Genomic DNA, 23076 nt, shown 5'->3' on the forward strand with positions numbered 1-23076 from the left:
TCACTGCTCTTGACTGAATAACTTTAATACAGTAGCTTTAATAAGAATCAGTGTATATTTTATAGTGAAGTCTGTGTAGTGTTTTATTTTTACATTTATTCATTCAATTTCATACTTAAATGCTGCCGTACAGCTCTGAGCTGCCAGTGTAAATCTTTATATATATTTATTTTATATTTTACAATACACTAGGAATGTGTACAAGGTTTTTTTTTTTTTTAAAGTAAAGATTTAAGTTTAAGTAAGTTTTTTCAATTATTTAAGTAAAAGAAAGAAAGAAAGAAAATAAAGAAATAAAAAATAGTCTTTTTTAGCCTTAACCTCTTGCTGTTCCTGTTGCTTAAGAATAGAATAACAAAAAACTGATGTGACAAGCCATCAGAATCGAACCAAACCGAAAACCGTGGTTAAAAACCGAGGTGTGTATTGAACCGTGGACTAACTGTATTGTTGCGTCCCTAGGAACTACACACATCACAACATGTAAATAGGAAAATGTTGGCGTTATTTTGACAATTATTGAGCAGTAGGCTAGCTGGAGCCATTTACCTCCAGTCTTTGTGCTAAGCTAGGCTAGCTGGAGCCATTTACCTCCAGTCTTTGTGCTAAGCTAGGCTAGCTGGAGTCATTTATCCTCCAGTCTTTATGCTAAGCTAGGCTAGCTGGAGCCATTTACCTCCAGTCTTTATGCTAAGCTAGGCTAGCTGGAGCCATTTACCTCCAGTCTTTGTGCTAAGCTAGGCTAGCTGGAGCCATTTATCCTCCAGTCTTTGTGCTAAGCTAGGCTAGCTGGAGCCATTTACCTCCAGTCTTTGTGCTAAGCTAGGCTAGCAGTGAGTGTCAGACAGAGTTATGGCACGGAGATGAGAATGGTGTGCATGGACTTTTCTAACTCTGGGGGATATGGGGAATAAGATAAAGTCCCAAAAAGTCGGTGTGCCATTTGGGACAGGGCCTTCAGCTCCACACAAGTTTGGATTGTCTTTGCTTTTGTCACTTTGTGGCTCCGTCTCGCTTTCGGCGAGGAAACCTGAATCCGGAAGCATGCACCTGGTTTGGATAGGGTGTGCCGCGCTGTCCCTGCGGCTGATGGCTGCAGTGTGTTTGTGTGTTATGGGGTGGTAATTAAGCAGTCTCCAGCCGAGCAGATCTGTGCAATTGGTTTTTAAGATTGCAAGCAGAAGATCTTGAGCCTGACTGCAGGCTATTATTAAAGCTCAGAAGAGGACAACTTACAGCAACCACACACACACACACAACCCTTATACAGGGTTCCCACTCGTCCTGGAAAACCTTGAAAACCTGGAAAATTGATGACAAATTTTCCAGTCCTGGAAAACACATGGAAAATTTGAGAAGATGTCAAATGTCCTGGAAAATCTTTTTGTTGTCTGGGAGAATTCTTTAAAAAAAAGTTATTTCTTTAGCCGAGTATAAAGATTTTATCGCTGGCCCAAACAATCAGCGCTAGTTGCAGAAAGCACATGTTCAGGAATGCTGAGTTTGATGCGTGTGAGTAGTATTTCAATAATGATGTTTAATAGCTAATGCTATAACTGCTCAAATGTATGCAGTGAATGTTAACTCGTAAGCTGCGAACTAATCACATAATTTTGATATAAAGTCACATTTGTGTGTTATAAAGTCAGAATTGCGTGATATAAACTCGCAATTCTGACCTTTTCTTCACAGTTGACTTTTTTGCGCAGTTGTGAGTTTATATCTTGCAATTCTGACCTCTTTTCTCAGAATTGTGAGATCTAAACTGCAATTGCAAGTTATAAAGTCAAATTCTGAGTAAAAAATAATTTTTATATCACAAATATGTAAACTCGCAATTGCGAGAAAGTCAGAATAGCGAGATAAAAAGTCACAATTACCTTTTCTTTCTATTCTGTGGTGTAAACAAGCTTCCATAGTCATAATGTTTGATTAAGAGCTCATATTGAGAAATGCTGGATTGTTCAGTAATGGCAATAAACTGTACCGCTTTTAAAGACTTAGAAAGCAATATTTGGCATGATCCTTGTCTTTTATTCCCGCCGTAGTAAAATTAAAAATGTCCAGGAAAATGGTTGCTGAAAAAGAGTGGGAACCCTGATGGTGGCCTGGAGGGGACATGTCTTGGCCACGGCATATTAACCTGTGGGAAAGTGATTTTGTCGAGGTAACGACGTCCGTATGTCGAGGTCATGTGATGTGAATCGTGGATTTGAGATCTTATGTTGAAGGGAGTTTGATACATAAACAAACCTGCATGTCTATAGCAACGTGGGATTATCAGAAATCTGAGCGCTCGGGTTTCTCTTTCAGGTGACACCGCGCTCTACAGAGATGGTGTGTACTGGATCCTGGGCCGCACTTCGGTGGACATCATCAAGAGCGGAGGATACAAGATCAGCGCTCTGGATGTGGAGAGACATCTGCTAGCCCACCCAGATATCTCAGGTACACACACATTCATGCAAACACACATGCACATGTGGACGGGGGGATGAAAGTGCACCTCTTTTTCTTTAGATGTGGCTGTGATTGGTGCTCCAGATGCCGTCTGGGGTCAGAAGGTCACTGCAGTGGTGCAGCTGAGGAGGGGGAAGACCATGACTCTGACACAGCTGAAGGCCTGGGCCAGGTAACTCATCGAACTGATCTGAGCATATGGTGCAGGTGCACTTAGGGCGTGTCCGAGTCCACTTTTGCTAGTTTAACGACGAAAAAAATGATCTGCGCATCCGGTGCATGGTCCAAAAGGGTCGTCTCTTAAAGCTACACTGTGTAACTTTTTTAGTTTATTCTTAGCTAAAAACACTTAGTTCTTTCAAAAATATATGTGCTCATTAATGTATATTTACTTCTTTCAAGTAATAAAGTATTCTCGTAAGTTTATAATATGCCATTGTAAACACATACGGGTGAGGGTTCGAATGCGGGTCGCCATGTTGCCCCTCCATCTTGAAAGTACATTAGCCAAAGAGGGACATACCCGTAAATTCAAGCTTGGCCTTTGGCGTTTTAACACTCGATGGCACCGTGACGAATGTGGACGAGGGCGAACTGGAAGCCATGTTAATCTTGGACTAAATCGGCCACCGTAGGAGTTAAAACAAAATCGGAATTGAGAAGAACAGAAACTAATATTCACTGGATGGTCATAGTTCACCACTAGATGGGGGAAAATATCACACAGTGCAGCTTTAATGAGTCATGGGTGTGTTTTGGGCGTAACATGCAATAAACCAATCAGACTCATCTCCCTTTCCCTTTAAAAGCCAGTTTCGCACCATGAGAGGATTCACTATTGACATGAGGAGAGATTGAACGCTTCTCCAGAGAGGAATCCTTTTATTCATTTGTGTGTGTACGCGCATTGTGCACTGCCTATAAGCGCATATTACTAACACACCCTTTAACCCTTTAACTGTCACCGCTCTTTTTGAGAATAGTCATGAAAATGCACTATCCCAACTTAAAGGGCTGTAATTCAAGAATGATTTGGAATATATACCTAAGTTTGGTCTCGTTTTAAAGAAGACACTCTGCAGATTATTGCTGAAGTGAAAGCATTTGAAAAAGTTATGGAAGTTAAAATGTACTGTAAATGAAAAATACTGTAATAAATATTTTCATTTTATATAAAATATATATTTTACAACAAAAAACAATACTCTAAAATCAAAGCCATATGTCTAAGCAAGTTGCGTTCCAAATTTGAAGTTGATATCACAAAAATTGAAGTCCCCATGAGATTTTGTTTCGGCGCTGTACCAAAAATAGCCGCCGGGTGTCATTCACTTTCCATTTAATGCATTTTCCTGTAAATTTCTGTCCAAATGTCACTTCCATCACAAATCATTCTCCAAATATGGACCCTTGAGACTCAGACCTTTCCGACGATATGTATTTTGTCAAGATTAGAAAATATTTTGATTGTAAAAGTAGTTAAAATACATTTTGTAATACGAAACATGACGCCGCCCACTAGGGGGAGGAGCCCACTAGAAGAAATTAGAGTACCGTTTCCATGGTAACGCAACGTCTGATTTCAAAACGGTTTTCACAGGATGAATTTTGAGTTCTTAAGCTTTCCAACGATACCTAATTCATGATAATTACTAAAATATATGATACGAAAAAAGGCGAGAGAGTCAAAACGATCCCTCGTTCACACGGATCCGCGAAAACGACTAAAAACACTGCACTGTAGATGGAGATGTGACTTTGTAAAGAAACACACTCGCTTATAGACTCAACACGTAATATGCATGTGCTTTACGTCACCGTTTTCACAAATTCACATTTTTGTAGTTTACACTGAGACGATAACGATATAGTTTTTAAAATTCTGCGTTTTTCAAAAGTTTGCATTTTCAGGCACCCAATAGGGCATTGGCATGTATATAAATGACCAAAATCCGTTTAAAAAAAGTATGTTTTTAGTTGAAAACAGCCGTTGTTAGTTGTGTAAACAGCACCTTAATTAAGCTCATGAAAATTAATAACGTGACTATACCAGTAGTCCTAGCCGATTGGCTAAAAGGCTACATTTATTAAATAGATGGTAGCCATAGTAAGATTACCATTTATAACTGGTGCATTTGTTGCTCTGTCGACGCTACAGTCTTTTAAAGGTCCCATGGCATGAACATTTAATTTAATGAGGTTTTTTAACATTAATATGAGTTCCCCTAGCCTGTATATGGTCCGAGTTCTGTCTGTCTTTCTCTGCCTTTGAGAAAATGAGCGCTCAGACGAGCTGATCTGGAATTTTCCTGTTATGATGTCATACCAGGAAAGGTTACCTCCCCTTCCTCTGTTTGCCCGCCCAGAGAACTCATAGAAAATGGATTCAGTTTATGTCAGCACAGGCTTTACAAACAAACTTTACGATATGGATTCGACAGCACCGCCACAAGCAGTGAGTAACAGTGTTCATTAATGCCTGATCTGTGATCAGTGATCTCTGATGTGTAGCTAATCATTCAAGTTCACTCAGACTTTCTTTCTAGATCGTTGAATGATCTCCGTCTTGATGCCCTAAGCGTAGTTCATCAGTGAATCAAGCCAGTGACTAAAACGATTGTTTCTGTTAGTAGCATGGAACAAATCCGTTTTTTAAGTGATTAAACTACAGAGAGCGATCAGAGAACACTCTTTATAATGTCCGGATCTGTCAATCACACGTCGCGAGTGTATCTGCACACTTGCCCAAACTGCCGTTATAATGAATGATGCTGTTATGCTGCACAGCGAAGCTCTTACTGTATTCCTGTCAATGTCGTGTTTGCTGTTAGTTGTGGTGAAAGCATTTTGTAAGAGAAAATGCATTGCAATGAGGAGATCACTGCATTCACTGATCAACAGACTGTCTGTGTACTCAATGCTCATCACTGCAGCTGTTCATGTGATAGGAATAGATCATACAATAATGCTATAATCCACACTTTGACGATTCGTACATCTCGATGGCTGTAATGGTACTTTACATGTGTTACAAAGTTCGTAGAATAAGGTGGAAGAAGACAGAGTCGCCGTGACTGGGACTGTTTATTCAGAACTCTCAGATACAAATAAGCTTGCGCTAACAGCCCAGCTCTCTCAACAACTCAGTACAATAAAACTTCCTCCAGCTTTCCGTGGTTCACGAGTGCCCAGTCAGTCTCTCTCTCTCATGCATGCAGTGTCTCGCTAAACCACGCCCCCTCCGCAACATAATCTAACACTCATTTCAAATGCAAAGATGTCAGCCAATCACAACAGTGGGCGTTTTCACTGAAGTCTCGCAGCAGACACGCCCCTTGAAACAGGGCATTCAGCCAGAGGGGTAATAACAGTATAGAAAAAATGCCTTTTATTTCTAAATTAAGACATTTTTTTGCGTAAAAATTAGGGATGAAGCGGGATGGAAATTTCACATCACGATTATAGCTACCCAAATTATCACGGTTATCAATATTATCACGGTTTTCTTCAAATGAGATGAAAGTGTTCAAAAAGAACAGATGCACACATTTAAAACATTTCAACAAGTTTTATATTTGAAAATCAAAAAACAACTAATAAATCAAGCAAGTCTTTTTTAAGCTAGATTCTATTCTGTGGTATTTTCTTCCTTATAATGGCTGTCATCAATAGCAACGCATAAATAATAATTTGGCGTGAATATAATCTCTAATATTATCTCTGTAAATATATTCTCAAGCAATATTCTCATCAGTGTTCTATCAGCTATGATGCATTTAAATCTAGCATATTTTGTGTAAGAACCCAAACAGTATCCTAGTGAAATAATGCATATCCATATTTTCATATGATTTGACAGTTTATTTTATTAGATATCAAAAATCCAAAAGGTGTGCATCATACCTGACACCTAGATGAACACTTTACAGCTGGTTTTATGACTGTAAGTCATTCTCTTCAAAAGCTATTGAAGTTAGAAAAGTGTATACCAATCTTGTATGTAACTTTAGAGACGGTCCCTAAATTTGCGGATCTCGAATGTCATATCAGATGCGCTGTGGTTCTTCTGTGTTTGTTTGAAAGTATTTTCGCTGCTGAAATAGAACTAAAACAGACAATCACGGTATGATGAGTGAATCTCCTGCGTACATCGCAAGTTTTCAGTGCAGATTTCAGTGAGTGAGAGCCGCTCTGAACACAACTCCGGCTAATCTGAACGCCTTTGATTATTAGAAACACGTGTGGTTGGTTGTAATGCGCAACGCAATTTTAACAGATGGTTTTTGAGAAGACTATAATAAGTTCAATCGCCAAAGTGGCTAGTGTGAGTGTTAGTAATACCAGATGTAGTTTTGGTATTGAGGTCAAAGTCCACTTGCCTTGAGTTCGCAGATTTGACGCGTTTCCCCGATTACAGCGACTTTCTTCTGGCATGTTCTGCAGACAGGATGACCATCTTCGATTAAGTTTCCCCCAGGACTTTTGTAAAAACCAAAATATGACCACACCTCAGATTTGGTCTTTTTAGAAGGCTGAGCAATCCCCGGAGTGCTGTCACTCCATTCTAACATTTCTTCTCATTCAAAAAACAACGTTGCACGCTCGCTGACTGGACAGGATTTACCGCGAGTTTTCAAAATTGTGATAATCATGCGCAGTTTTAATGATAATTAATTTTTAAACGATATTACTAACCGTCAGTACATTTTATCGTGGTTTATCATGAAACCGGTAATCGTTCCATCCCTAGTAAAAATCATACTAACAATATAAGTACAACTCAGGAAACACAAAATAATAGAAAAATGCCATGCCATGGGACCTTTAAAGGTGGGGTGGCAAATAGATTTCGGACACTTCTTGCCATTTTTGCGTGTAAGATGCAATGTGCTCTGTGGCACATCTGTACATCCACTGTATCTCTTACAGCTCCCCCAGAGGTCAGAATGTGATATGACAAGACTAGAATCTTCTAGTGTCAATCACCATCTAGCAAGACACACTTACTCAAAAAAAAAACTAGGCAGGTGATGAAATGTTGCTGAAATGCAGAGGCAGCCTCGCTGCGAGCACAGCGGTGTGTGTTTGGAAGTGTTTTTTGGGCTTGCGTCAGCGTGTGTGTGGCGTGTTGAGTCAGACGTCGAGCTGGGTTCCCTCAGGACACGCGTTACACTCAAGAGACGCCTCTGTATAAATAACAACACACACACCTACACACACATTTATCCATGAGGAGCATGCTGCAACAACAGATGTGTGTTTGGTGGGAGAAGAGGCAGAGGAAGAGAAGCAGCGATGCACTGCCTGTTTATTTTATCCCTCTCTCTCTCTTTTAAATGTCACTTTTGTTGCAGAAATGAACGCAAGTACTGTCAGAAGACACATGTCCCTTTACAGGAAGTAGCTCAGGGCTTTTCTCTCTCTGTGTGTGTGTGTGTGTGTGTGTGTGTGTGTGTGTGTGTGTGTGTGTGTGTGTGTGTGTGTGTGTGTGTGTGTGTGTGTGTGTGTGTGTGTGTGTGTGTGTGTGTGTGTGTGTGTGTGTGTGTGTGTGTGTGTGTGTGTGTGTGTGTGTGTGTGTGTGTGTGTGTGTGTGTGTGTGTGTGTGGGGACTGGTAATCCCTACGTTATGGGGACAAAGATGGCAATATCTGAAATCCTCGTCCTTGTGGGGACATTTTTAGGTCCCCATGAGGAAAACATCTTATAAATCAGACTAAGTGATGTTTTTTGAAAATGTAAAAATGCAGAATGTCTCCTGTGATGGGTAGGTTTAGGGGCAGTGTGTGTGTGTGTGTGTGTGTGTGTGTGTGTGTGTGTGTGTGTGAGTGTGTGTGTGTGTGATGGGTAGGTTTAAGGGCAGGGGTAGTGTGTGTTTGTGTTTGTGTGTGTGTGTGTGTGTGTGTGTGTGTGTGTGTGTGTGTGTGTGTGTGTGTGTGTGTGTGTGTGTGTGTGTGTGTGTGTGTGTGTGTGTGTGTGTGTGTGTGTGTGTGTGTGTGTGTGTGTGTGTGTGTGTGTGTGTGTGTGTGTGTGTGTGTGTGTGTGTGTGTGTGTGTGTGTGAGCTCCATATGGTGAGGGGGTGTGCCCTGCTGGTGCCATGCTGTGTGTGTTTTTCGTGGCGGCCCTTCTGACCCGTCGGCCCCTCCAGCGAAGCCCGGCAAAGAGCAAGAGAAAGAGAGATGCTCACTCCCCAGCGCTGGAACTCCAGCTGTCATCTTCTGTAATCCTCACTCTATACATGTCATCCGGCAGAGAAAGAGAGAGAGAACGAGGTTACAGTAAAGAACAGAATATTCCGGAGAGAGAGGGGAAACAGAGACACCTTGCTGGAAGGGACTTGTATAGAAGAAAATCTTTTGGCCCCAGGCCTGTAGAGTCGAGGCGAGAATGCGAAACATTTAATTAGCTTTTAGTATTTGTCTTTATTTCACGCTGATTTCATTGTTTGTGGAATTAATCGAATCTCGCAGCGTTTCACACAACAGAAGTTCCCGCGAAGAGGACGAGATATGCGCTTTTTCTGTTTCACATCTGCAGTCATTAGAGTCTTCCCTTTGCCCAGAGACATTTCCACCACATGTTCCTTATAAAACACGTCTTGACACGTCTTTATTTCCTTCCACTCCCAGAGCTGAATTGTGCAAAGCTAAAAATCTTCTTTTGATGATTTTGTTTTCCGTGAATTTGCCATCTGCGACAAAATTTACATTTACTCCGTCAGGTCCTGGAACTCCCATTTTAACAATCTGAGGGTGTGTCCGAATACACTTTTGCGAGTTTAACAACAGGGGGGAAACGCGGGCGCATGATCCAAAGGGGTCGTCCCTCATCTCTTAATGAGTCATGGGTGTGTTTTAGGCGTAACGTGCAATAAACCAATCAGAGTCTCATCTCCCTTTCCCTTTAAAAGCCAATTGTGCTGCACCATGAGACGATTCACTATTGACACGAGGAGAGACTGAACGCTGTGTGTGTGTGTGTGTGTGTGTGTGTGTGTGTGTGTGTGTGTGTGTGTGTGTGTGTGTGTGTGTGTGTGTGTGTGTGTGTGTGTGTGTGTGTGTGTGTGTGTGTGTGTGTGTGTGTGTGTGTGTGTGTGTGTGTGTGTGTGTGTGTGTGTGTGTGTGTGTGTGTGTGTGTGTGTGTGTGTGTGTGTGTGTGTGTGTGTGTGTGTGTGTGTGTGTGTGTGTGTGTGTGTGTGTGTTTGTTAAGGTAGTTCTCTTCAGATTAAGGCTATTGCTATTAATAATTTATTAAATTATCAATTTCCATGTGTTTTAAATATTATACACTACTGATATTAATGAACTGAATATATATTTTGATCATGTTATTTTAAGTATGCATCTGCTTCCATCCGCTATTGCTTGTTTCTGCTTCCTTTTCGCCTGTGTTTTGATCATTTCATAAAAATATTACAATATAAAACTTTAAAGGCCATTTTCTCAAAATGAGACTCGGATTATCAACTTCAAGAGCATCTACAAGCACCAACTCTTCCAGTCTGATCCTGAACTACATTCTGAAGGATTTCCCAGAGGGATTTGTTGATATATCATTCCTATCCTGAGTTATTGGTCCTTTTACTCCAAAAAACATGGCGAAAATAGATTTTTTTAAGGCTATTGTATTTTCTAATTTACTAAAGCACACAATCAGATACCCAGAATCCCCTCTGTTAAAGCCCACTCATCTAATATGTCAACAAATATAACCAAGAATTTTAAACCTGGTCCAATTTCCAGATTTTGTTTTTGGAAATGTATGTAAACGAGCGAATATTTAAGTATATAAGGCCTCATTTGCATATTCAAACATTAATTTACACACAACTTGTAATACATTTTTTTCTTCTGTTTATGCCAGTAATAAACTGGAGAAGTTTCACAGTGATATCTTGTAATTTAAAAAAAAATCCCCTATTCACCTGTAGCGTCTCGCCTTAAATAAAAAAAAAGCAACAAATCCTTCCCTCACGGGTCAATTTGACCCTCTTCAGTACACGTAGAAAAACTTTAAAAATGCTCAAACTCTATGATTGTATAATGTCTACATGTGTAGCTGAATGCACAATGAAGAGAAACTGACTTTAGGACCCAGCGGAACAGCTCATCCGCTCCATATAGAGTTATGAAATATCATCTGATATTATTATTATTCCACAAGAGGAGACACCAAATGTGAGATATTATGAGCTGAATTAAAAGGGTTATGCGTGAAATGGAGTTATTTTGAATTTATTATGTATAAAAATATGTATTGATATTGAAAATAGTAATTTAAAAGCAAATTAAATACAAAATAACAAAAAAAACTACCAAAAAATTGCATTCAAAAATTGGAAAAATATTCTTAAAATGAATTATTAAAATGAAATGTGCTCTTGGTGTCCCCTCTCAGAGAGCACATGGCTCCATACAGCATCCCCGCAGGACTGCTTCTGGTGGAGGACATGCCCAGAAACCAGATGGGCAAGGTCAACAAGAAGGACCTTATCCGGCAGTTTTTCCCTGCCCGCTCCGACTGAGCCACGCCTGACCCCAGATCAGTCTTCAGAGAGAGGGGAGTCGCCACCTCAGGCCGGAAAACTGATCCCAGATCAGAAAAGAGAATGTGAAGTCTCCTCACTGGACAGGAGAGGCATTAGACTTACCCATAATGCAACACTGTATTGTTTTTAATATCCTTGATTCTGTGGTGCGTTATGTAGCAGGAAATGGAATGGAATTGTAAACTATTATGTTTAAAAATAAGACCGTGGTAATAAACTGACTTGAGTGTTGTTGTTGTCTATTTAAAATGAAGACATTCAATCATTTTTGTAATGAAATTTTGAAATAAACTAATTTAATTTGATCAGTGTTGTTCTTTTCATGTGATATCGTGTTTGCGTGTGTGTGTGCGTGTGCGTGTGTGTGAGTGAGTGAGAGAGTGTGAGTGTGTGTATGAGTGAGAGAGTGTGTTTGTTTGTGTGTGAGCGTGTGTGTAAGTGAGAGAGTGTGTGTGAGCGAGTGTGTGTGTGTGTGTGAGTGTGTCTGTGTGTGTGATGGGTAGGTTTAGGGGCAGTGTGTGTGTGTGTGTGTGTGTGTGCGTGCGTGCGTGCGTGCGTGTGTGTGTGAGTGAGAGAGTGTGAGTGTGTGTGTGTGTGTGTGTGTGTGTGTGTGTGTGTGTGTGTGTGTGTGTGTGTGTGTGTGTGTGTGTGTGTGTGTGTGTGTGTGTGTGTGTGTGTGTGTGTGTGTGTGTGTGTGTGTGTGTGTGTGTGTGTGTGGTGTTTGTGTGAGCGAGAGCGTGAGTGTGTGTATGAGTGAGAGAGTGTGTTTGTTTGTGTGTGAGCGTGTGTGTAAGTGAGAGAGTGTGTGTGAGCGAGTGTGTGTGTGTCTGTGTGTGTGTGTGTGTGTGTGTGTGTGTGTGTGTGTGTGTGTGTGTGTGTGTGTGTGTGTGTGTGTGTGTGTGTGTGTGTGTGTGTGTGTGTGTGTGTGTGTGTGTGTGTGTGTGTGTGTGTGTGCGTGTGTGTGCGTGCGTGCGTGCGTGTGTGTGTGTGAGTGAGTGAGAGAGTGTGGGCATGTGTGAGTGTGTGTGTGGTGTTTGTGTGAGCGAGAGTGTGAGTGTGTGTATGAGTGAGAGAGTGTGTTTGTTTGTGTGTGAGCGTGTGTGTAAGTGAGCTAGAGTGTGTGTGAGCGAGTGTCTGTGTGTGTGTGATGGGTAGGTTTATGGGGGGTGTGTGTGTGTGTGTGTGTGTGTGTGTTTAATGAAGAAATCGCAAAGAAACGTTTGTTGAATGAAGGTTTTATATGGATAATGTGTGTGTGTGTTGACACTGTTTCCTATGCAGTGACGTTAGCCAATCATAACAGTGACACTCCTTAAAGGAGCCGCGCCTTAAAAATCATTTTAGAGGGTGAGAATGAAGAAAATAATCTTTTTTTGTGCAAAAAACTTTAATAACATTATAAGTGAATCTCAAAGAGCATATTTAAGATAATAATAATCCTTTAAAACATCAAAATCACATTTTTCATGGAAACCTTATCATTTACAGTCTGTGCATTATCATAAGGTGGAAGAAACAAATATTTTACAGAAATAAAACCGGGATTTGATGTGATATGATGTTATAATGCCTCGGACATCCATAAAAGTGCCTAATTTCTGTTCTGATCTGGTCACGTACAGCAGTAAAAAATCAGGCATAACATTATGACCACCTTTGTAATATTGTGTTGGTCCCCCTGACCCGTCGAGGCCTGGACTCCTCTAGACCCCTGAAGGTGTGCTGTGAGATCTGGCACCAAGATGTTAGCAGCAGATCCTTTAAGTCCTGTAAGTTGCGAGGTGGGACCTCCATGGATCGGACTTGTTTGTTCCGCACATCCCAGCTCGATTGGATTGAGATCTGGGGAATTTGGAGGCCAAGTAACGGGTCAAAGTCACATCCACATGATGGAGGACCCAAGGTTTCCCAGCAGAACATTGCCTAAAGCATCACTGCCTCCGCCGCCACGCCTTCTTCCCATAATGCACCTGGTGCCATGTGTTCCCATTTTTCCTGCTTCTAACACATCAACTCTGAGGACAAAATGTTCACTTGCTGCCTAATATATCCCACCCACTAACAGATCATCAGTGTTATTCACCTGGTCATAATGTTATGCCTGATCAGTCTCCTGGGTGGAAAGCAAAATTAGACACAGACGGGTCAGTGAAACGCCCTCGTCCTTAAACAACATGATGTGAGTTTGTTCCAAACACAAGTGGCGTGAAAAAATAATACAGAAATTATAATGATCTATAATTATGTCGCACTTAATATAATTAAGTCCGACATGCATGTATTATTTTCAGACACTTAATTGTATGTTATTGGTATGAAAATGCATTATAATTTATATTAAACGCAATGAGTTGAACTGTTGAAGAGCCTTTTGACCATCTTAAGCATTTCTTTATATGTCATCTATCTATCTATCTATCTATCTATCTATCTATCTATCTATCTATCTATCTATCTATCTATCTATCTATCTATATATCTATCTATCTATCTATCATCTATCTATCTATCTTTCTATCTATCTATCTTTCTATCTATCTATCTATCTATCTATCTATCATCTATCTATCTTTCTATCTATCTATCTATCTATCTATCTATCTATCTATCTATATATCTATCTATCTATCTATCATCTATCTATCTATCTTTCTATCTATCTATCTATCTATCATCTATCTATCTATCTATCTATCTATCTATCTATCTATCTATCTATCTATCTATCTATCTATCTATCTATCTATCTATCTATCTATCTATCTATCTATCTATCTATCTATCTTTCTATCTATCTATCTATCTATCTATCTATCTATCTATCTATCTATCTGTCTGTCTGTCTGTCTGTCTATCTATCTATCTATCTATCTATCTATCTATCTATCTATCTATCTATCTATCTATCTATCTATCTATCTATCTATCTATCTATCTTTCTATCTATCTATCTATCTATCTATCTATCTATCTATCTATCTATCTATCTATCTATCTATCTATCTCTCTATCTTTCTATCTATCTATCTATCTATCTATCTATCTATCTATCTATCTATCTATCTATCTATCTATATATCTATCATCATCTATCTATCTATCTATCTATCTATCTATCTATCTATCTATCTATCTATCTATCTATCTATCTATCTATCTATCTATCATCTATCTATCTATCTATCTATCTATCTATCTTTCTATCTATCTATCTATCTATCTATCTATCTATCTATCTATCTATCTATCTATCTATCTATCTATCTATCTATCTATCTATCTATCTATCTATCATCTATCTATCTATCTATCTATCTTTCTATCTATCTATCTATCTATCTATCTTTCTATCTATCTATCTATCTATCTATCTATCTATCTATCTATCTATCTATCTATCTATCTATCTATCTATCTATCTATCATCTATCTATCTATCTATCTATCTATCTATCTATCTATCTATCTATCTATCTATCTATCTATCTATCATCCATCCATCCATCCATCCATCTATCCATCCATCCATCCATCCATCCATCATCCATCTATCTACCCATCCATCCATCCATCATCCATCCATCATCCATCTATCTACCCATCCATCCATCATCCATCATCCATCATCTATCCAGTCTCGACTAACTTTTTTATCTAGTTTCTTCTATTGCCTTATAAAATCTAAAATCTATCTATCTATCTATCTATCTATCTATCTATCTATCTATCTATCTATCTATCTATCTATCTATCTATCTATCTATCTATCTATCTATCTATCTATCTATCTATCTATCTATCTATCTATCATCTATCTATCTATCTATCTATCATCCATCCATCCATCCATCCATCTATCTATCTGTCCCTCCATCTATCTATCCATCCATCTATCTATCTATCTATCCCTCCATCTATCCATCCATCCATCATCCGTCATCCATCCATCCATCATCCATCCATCATCCGTCATCCATCTATCCATCCATCCATCCATCCATCATCCATCTTCCATCCATCCATCATCCATCTATCCATCCATCCATCCATCCATCATCCATCATCCATCTTCCATCCATCCATCATCCATCTATCCATCCATCCATCATCCATCTATCCATCCACCCATCATCCATCTATCCATCCATCCATCATCCATCATCCATCATCCATCATCCATCTATCCATCGATCCATCATCCATCATCCATCCATCCATCATCCATCATCCATCATCCATCCATCCATCATCCATCTATCCATCCATCCATCATCCATCATCCATCCATCCATCATCCATCTATCCATCCATCCATCATCCATCATCCATCATCCATCTATCCATCGATCCATCATCCATCATCCATCATCCATCCATCCATCATCCATCTATCCATCCATCCAGTCTCAACTAACTTTTTTAGTTTCTTCTATTGTCTTGTAAAATGGGTAAAGTGACTGACAAACATGTATGACATAAACATCTAAAATAAGCGTTGTTGCAGTTTCTGTTAAAGCGTGTGTCGTGTAATCGCACTATTCTAATGATGAAGTTGCTGTTAACCCATTTAACCCGCCGGAAACTCTAGTGTCCGCAGTGCAGAGTGACGCCGAGCAGTTTAAAACCATTGACCCGCTGTGCGTCCTTCAGTTTCTGTCTCCGTCTGAGTGTTTGTGACTTTGTGTATAAATGAACTTCTAGAAGTCGCCCAGTAATAAATCAGCTCAATTACTGCAGCACTGAGACTCTCCGAGAGGAAGCCTGACGGACACTCAGCACAGGGCGCGGATCGCAGGAGATGCGGAGGTGAAATAGATGTTGAATGAACAGAGGCGACCAAGCGGGATAAAAGAGAGAAGGAGAGCGCGCGCTCCATCCCTCCTCCGCCGGCAGTCACCAGAGAGCTGATTAAGAGAGCAGCCGTATCGATCTCTGGCCTGCCGGAGGAGGATGGAGGAGGATGGATGTGGCTCTGCTGGATGGGCTGACAGGAGCTATAGCGGTGGCACGGAGGACTGAAGAAAAGAGGGACGATCGCGGCGGTGACAGCGCTGATGAGAGCGGGCTTGTGAAGATTGTTTTTGTGTATTTGCGCGGCGGGGGCGGGTGCTCCCCACGGCTCTAGAATGATAAAACGTCTGCAGCTCCAGTCAGACATACTAGACTGCACACACACACACACACACTTACAAACACCCTAGCTTGCATGGATGTCCACTGAAGCGTGTTGTAGTGGGCTGTCTGCAGATGGATGCTTATTGGGCCCTTGGGCCCTACAGGGGCCACGAGAGACCGGCCAAGAGAAGCATTCGACTGGACTCTACTGTTGCAGTTATTTTATGACCAGCGTTCACACACAACCAGCAAAGAAATAAACACTCAAGTGCCACACAACTAGAGGGGTTTCTAAAGTACACTGACAGAAAATCTCAATTTTCACAAATACTTACTCTGTAAAAAAAAAATGTAAGGTGAAAAAATCTACAGATCTAAATATTCACAACAAACCAACACGAAACCAAGAAATAAAACCAACCTGGTCTCATTATGAAAATGTACCTCTGGCAACGTTTTTGCAAACCGCCAAAATACGTACCAATAAGTACATATCTCTGCAGTTTCAAAGTGAAATGAACACTAGAGGCAGTAAAACAGCAAGCACTTTTTATTGTTGTTTTTTTTTCCATGTAAATGAATAAATTTTGGAGTTTGCGTCACTTAATCTGCTCCATATGCTCGGCTTTTATTATATAATAAGTTTGCTCAGTAGCTCAGCTGGTACAGATTTGTACTTGTAATAATGAAAGCTCAGGTATGAATCCCGTGAAAGACAAGTCATGATAAAAGAGCTCAAAGATGAGTTCACACAAGCTAACAAGACATGGTTACTATTGTATTTTTGTCACATTTGCTTTTTTTAACACTATCGGTTAGGTTTAGGGTTTAGTGTAGGTGTACGTTAAAAAAACAATGTCACAAAACGTCAGATTGACGCTCATCTGTTCCGGGAAAAAAACGAAGCTTTTGGCGGCACCCAGTGGACATATCACTTTGAAACTGCAGCGATATGTACATATTGGTACGTATTTTGGGGTTTGCAAAAACGTTGCCAGAGGTACATTTTCGCAATGAGACCAGGCTGAATAAAACCTTCACTTTTCCTGCCTCTCAGATGTTTGTACCTTAGTTCTTAGGGTGAAGAAGAAAATACTATTCCAGTCTTTCCGCCTCAAAATCTCATGTTTGGTTTAGAGTGCACACTGTAAAAAACACACAACTTGAAAAAAGTTTAAATGACTGATTTTGTTTTGTTGGTTCAGCAAAAATCCACACTGTAAAAATCTTGTACAACAAAAAAAAAATCTTAGTTCTAATTTCCCCTAGTTTTTTTTTTGTTGTTGTTGACTCAACTTTTGTGAATAACAGTTATCAACCCATTCTCACTCCCAAGGCGTCAAATTCCGAAGCATGGTCAAGTGCCGTCCGCGTCACATCGAAGACGCTAAAGTCACCCCTAGGCGTCACTATATCGACGCGCTGGGCGCTCCATTCATTTCAGTTGTTTACCCAATGCGTCAGATCAAGACGCATGTTATTCTTTGCATTTCTAAAAGCAGACATGATTTTATTCATATTTAAAGGTTACTTTTATATTTTGGAGCTGCTAACTCAACTCCTACCCTAAACCTACCCACTTCTAAACAATATAAAATGCATAACAGGCAAATACAAGTACAGTCACATCTATTTATTGCAAAAACTGACCCAAAACAGTATAAAAGTATTAACTGCATTCCAAGTCTTCTGAAGTCCCACGATGTCTTTATGTAAAGAACAGAGTTGATCTTAATGTTTTAATCGCTGAGATGATGATCCCGCCGCTCCGTGAACGCACTCATTCATATCTCATTCAAATAATACACACGCCTCTTTAGCATGACGCATTCGGTCACAAGACACACGAGAACCAATGACATTTTACAATCAAAGCTGATGTAATGACGCAATTGGTCATGTGACATACGAGAGCCAATGCAATTTCACTATGAAAACTGACGTAACGGGCGGCAATATTTGAAATGTATAATTTAATGTGTTTGTGATCTTCTGCGGATGGAGACGCTGATCGCTTTTAGGGATTCCCTTTACACAAATCAATCGTTTGGCCTCGGAATATTTGGAATATTTGTACTTTTTGAATAAATTGTGCATGCAGTCGACTCTGCCTGTTATATCTGTGTTTTATACCACACAAATGGGTAGGTTTAGGGATGGAATGGGGTTGGGTTACATGTTAAAACGTGTCTAGATAGCGTAAATAAAATGATGCTGGCTGATTAAATTGAGAATCACAGTCCAACATGTCATAATGGCAAAATCATAACCCAATATATGATCATCATGACGATAACTTTCCCATGCCCAACGCGTCTGTTTCTGACGCCAAAGGTTTCTCATTGAAATGAATGGAGCACTCGGCGCGTCAATATAGTGACGCCTAGGGGTGCCTTTAGCGTCTTTATTGTGACGCGAAAAGCACTTGACCATGCGTCGGAATTTGACGCCTTGGGAGTGAGAACGGGTTGCAGTTATACGAACTGAAAATAAGTCTGTGAAATAAAAAACATTTAGTTGAGTCAACTTGACATTATTTGTTTTCAACTATTCTGAAACAAATATTTTGTAGTGGAGCCAATTCAAGAAATGTTGTCCATTGGAAACAGAAGTTCTGAAGAATTAACAGGGTTTTTTTTAATTGAACATCGCCACTATGGAGATCAATGTTTCCTTTGGTTGGGCAGTTTCATTCTTGGTGTGAGTTTGTGCTCTTTATAACAGTGTTTAGCAAAACACATAATTTGTTGCTAAGAAAGAAACCAAGATTATCAAGTTTTCAGCCTCATAAACTCTAATGTTAAACTCTAAAATCCGAGTCAACTTGACATTATTTGTTTTCTGGAGAGATGCAACTATTCTGTAACAAATATTTTGTAGTTGAACCATTTCAAGAAATGTTGTCCATTGGAAACAGAAGTTCTTAAGAATTAACAGGTTCAGATGTTGATTTTTTTATTGAAAATGTTTGGTCATCATTATGGAGATCATTGTTTCATTTAGTCCAGCAGTTTGGCTCTTTGTGTGAGTTTGTGGCCTTTATAACAGTGTTATAAAACACATAATTTGTTGCTAAGAAAGAAACCAAGATGATCAAGTTTTCAGCCTCATAAACTCTAATAAATCAATAATCTTATTTCTGACCAATATTTTGCCAGCAAAACTTTGTTTCAGAAGATCAGACATTCTGTATTTAGAATACATTACATGGGGGAAACAAGTGTTTTGCCACTCACAGACATCAATAATCAGCAAATGAATCTCAACAATGGTGACATGCTTCATGCTGCAATGCATGCTGGGAACCAACAAAGTATTAAAATTATGGCTCCCAGCATGCATTGTGGCATGAAACATATCACCATTGTTGAGATTCATACGCTGAGTCTGTGTGTGTGTCTAAAAAAAATCCCACAATGTATTTAAAAATAAAAATTCAGAATGACTGATCTGCTGCATAAAAATGTTGTTGGTAAATATAATATATTATTCATAAATAATCACTTTTGATCATGAATGAAGTAGTAAATTACTCCCCTTTATAATGCTGCTCTCTATCACCTGATCATTGGTTACGGCCTTCTTTGCAACAAATTATGTGTTTTGTTAAACACTGTCACAAAAACCACAAACTCACATAAAACACCAAGAGTCAAACTGCCCAACTCAATGAAACAATGATCTCCATAATGGTGACCAACTATTTTCAATAAAAAAGTCAACATCTAAACATGTTATTTCTTAAGAACTTCTGTTTCCAATGGACAACATTTCTTGAATTGGCTCAACTACAAAAGATATGTTTCAGAATAGTTGCATCTCTCCAGAAAACAAATAATGTCAAGTTGACTCAACTAAAAAAAAATGTGTGTCTCACAGACGACTTATTTTCAGTTCGTATAACTGTTATTTACAAAAGTTGAGTCAACAAGAAAAAGCTAGGGGAAATTAGTACTAAGATTTTTTTTTGTTGTACGAGATTTTTACAGTGTGGATTTTTGCTGAACCAACACAGCAAAATCAGTCTTTTCAACTTTTTTCAAGTTGTGTTTTTTAAAGTGTGCACACTAAACCAAACATGAGATTTTGAGGTGGAAAGACTGGAATAGTATTTTCTTCTTAACCCTAAAAGAGGCGACGTATCCTGGGGGGGTACAAACATTTGAGAGGCAGGAAAAGTGTTTCTTGGTTTCATGTTGAAAGGGGGTTTGTTGTGAATATTTAGATCTGGAGTTTCAATAAGGAGGTTCAACCAACTCTGAGTTAAAACTCTGGGTTGACTTACCTTGAGATGGGAAACCCTGAGTTTTGGGTTTCAGAACAGCTGATTAGGTTGACTCTGGCTAACTCCGAAATCGCCCCCTATACCCTTAAATAGGGCACTATTTGAGGGCACAGCCATTTGTATTGGTGTCTGAAACCATAGTGGACGTTATTGAGTGTACTCATTAAATCCCACAATGCACCGCAATAACGAGTGTACAGCCGATGAACACACAACGGCTGACCGCATTCGCTCACTCGTTTTCATTCACTCCTTCAAGTGAACAATTTTAGTGGACTAACATAGGAAATAGTGAATGAGGGTTTAGGGGGCGATTTCGGATTCAGCCTCTGAGCTAAGCTATGAAGAGCCATGATCAATGGAGCTCCGAAATTACGATTCACCATGGCAACAGTAACCAACAAAAAGACATCCGCATGCAAACGGGTCAATTGTGCGTTTAGTTCTTAATCACTGTTATGATATCCGAGGTGAAAACTGACAGAACAGTAAGTTATTGAACTAATATTCATTTTCATGGTATCCCACAGGCAAAAAAAAAGAATGTGGCAGCAGCGAAAAACGAAGTATAAAAGCATAATTCAATCAGGCATGACTTACGATCAAAACTGCGAAAATTCTCAGACTTTCAATCGGGGCTCAAAACTTTTGCACAATAAGATTTATCGAGTATTTAAGCTGGCTATCACTAGCAAAGCGTAATGATTATCCTAGGACAACATGCTAATGAATGCTATCAAGCTAAATCATGTTAGTGAAATGATAATTAATTCTAATAACGTTAAATCATGTTAGCAACATGCTAATTAATGCTAGAAATGTGTTAAAACATGTTAGCCACATGCTAATTAATGCTAGAAATGTGTTAAAACATGTTAGCAACATGATAATTCATGTTAGAACTGAGTTAAAACATGCTAGCGACATGTTAAATCATGTTAGCAAAATGCTAATTTATGCTAACACCATGGTAAAACATGTTAGCAAAATGTTAATTCATGCAAGCAACTTGTTAATTTATGCTAGCAAACGTGATAAAACATGTTAAAGCATGATAGTAACATGCTCATTCATGCTAACAACATGCTAACAAATCATGTTAGTAAACATACTAATTTATGTTATCTAGAGCAAAATGCTAATTAATGTTAGCAACATGATAATTCACAATAATAACATGTTGAATCATGCAAGTGACATGCAAATCCATGTTAGAAGGGTTAAAACATGCTAATTCATGCTAACAATCTAAACATGCTACCAAAATGTTAAAAAATGCTAACATGCCAATTCATGTTAGCGACATGATAATTAATTTGTTAAAACACATGGTAGCAACATGTTAAATCATGCAAGTAACATGAAAATTCATGTTAGAAGCGTTAAAACATGCTAATTCATGCTAACAATGTAAAGCAACGTGTTAAAAATGCTAAAAAAAAAAGTTAATTCATGCTAGCAATGTGTGCTAAAACATGTTAATTTATGTTAGCATTGTCTTTCTTTCTTTCTCTTTCCACTTCACTAAATGTAAAGCTTATAAAATGTTCAAACTATCATCCGGCTTTGTCAAGCCAACCTCAAAGTGTGTCCAGATGAACTTCACTCATCGAGTTTAGTTTGGGCTTGTGTTTACTTCATCTTACACGTTCTGCTTAGTCTTGCCAACACAATCTCATGCCAGTTTACAACTGTTTTACATTTTGGAGAATTGTTGACTAACTGTAAGTTTTCATTTGTTTAGGGGGTGGACTTTCATGCTTAGGTTTTTCTAATATTCATACATTATTGTATGATTCACATCGTACTAATCCATATATGAAATCGCCTCCTCCTTGTAACATAGTTACATTTTCCAATGCAATGTAATGGTAAATAAAGAACTGGCTGTTTGAGTAAACATTAGCCTTTATAAATAGTGTTTTCCTTGAGTGAAGAAAACGCTTTAGGGGAGCGCAGGGCACAACCTAACGCGGGGTTAGTTGTAACACGCATGTTTTAACTCTTTCCACACATGCCAGAATGACGAAACTTAGTGTATTTACTAGTTGCCATAGCAACATTATTTAGAGAAAAAATTGCGGCAAAATTTAAAAATCTCTGGAAAATATCACTGAACATGTATTTAACCATAGCAAAAGTTTTCATCTCTGTTTTTTGTGTTTATTTAAAATAAGAAAAATCCGATATTATTGTAATCTTATATCTGTTATTAACAAGTTGAGATGGTTCTTTAATGCTGATCCAACGCCAGTTGTGCAGATGGTGTGTGTGTTAACACTGCGTTACAATGAGCCCCTATTAGAAATACGCTATTATATTCTATACTTTTATGAATTCTTTTGAGAAACCATGAGAAAAGGGAGAATAATGACTGAGAGTAATGTTCAGAAATTATTAATTATTATTATGTTTTGAATTATGCTGTATAGCTGTATTTAGCGATGTGTTTGTATAGTCAAACTCAAAAATGAGTATAATTTTATGATAAAAAAATGCCATTATTTTATTTTAAAAAGCTAATAATTGCATTTTGTAGACAAAATATTTTAGTTTGTCTTGTATATTTGTTTGATTATATCAGGGAACATTTTAAGCTGTTATTTGTTTATGTTACAATGTACCCCACCTATGGGGAATGTTGTCATATTTCACTTCAATTCTTTTGTG

At 38.8% G+C, this 23076-nt stretch overlaps 1 protein-coding gene across 1 annotated transcript in view; it reads left to right on the forward strand.

Annotated features, from left to right (window-relative positions):
- Positions 1-11310, forward strand: part of acsf3 (acyl-CoA synthetase family member 3) — an 86161-nt gene extending 74851 nt beyond the window's left edge. Inside the window, 3 exon segments of the mRNA XM_079838615.1 lie at positions 2314-2448; positions 2521-2632; positions 10856-11310. Coding sequence (XP_079694741.1) covers positions 2314-2448; positions 2521-2632; positions 10856-10982 — 374 coding nt within the window. The 3' untranslated portion in view covers positions 10983-11310.
- Positions 11311-23076: the final 11766 nt, after the last annotated feature.

The sequence above is a fragment of the Gobio gobio genome (genome assembly GCF_949357685.1).
Source record: "Gobio gobio genome assembly, chromosome: 2".
Lineage (NCBI taxonomy): Eukaryota > Metazoa > Chordata > Actinopteri > Cypriniformes > Gobionidae > Gobio > Gobio gobio.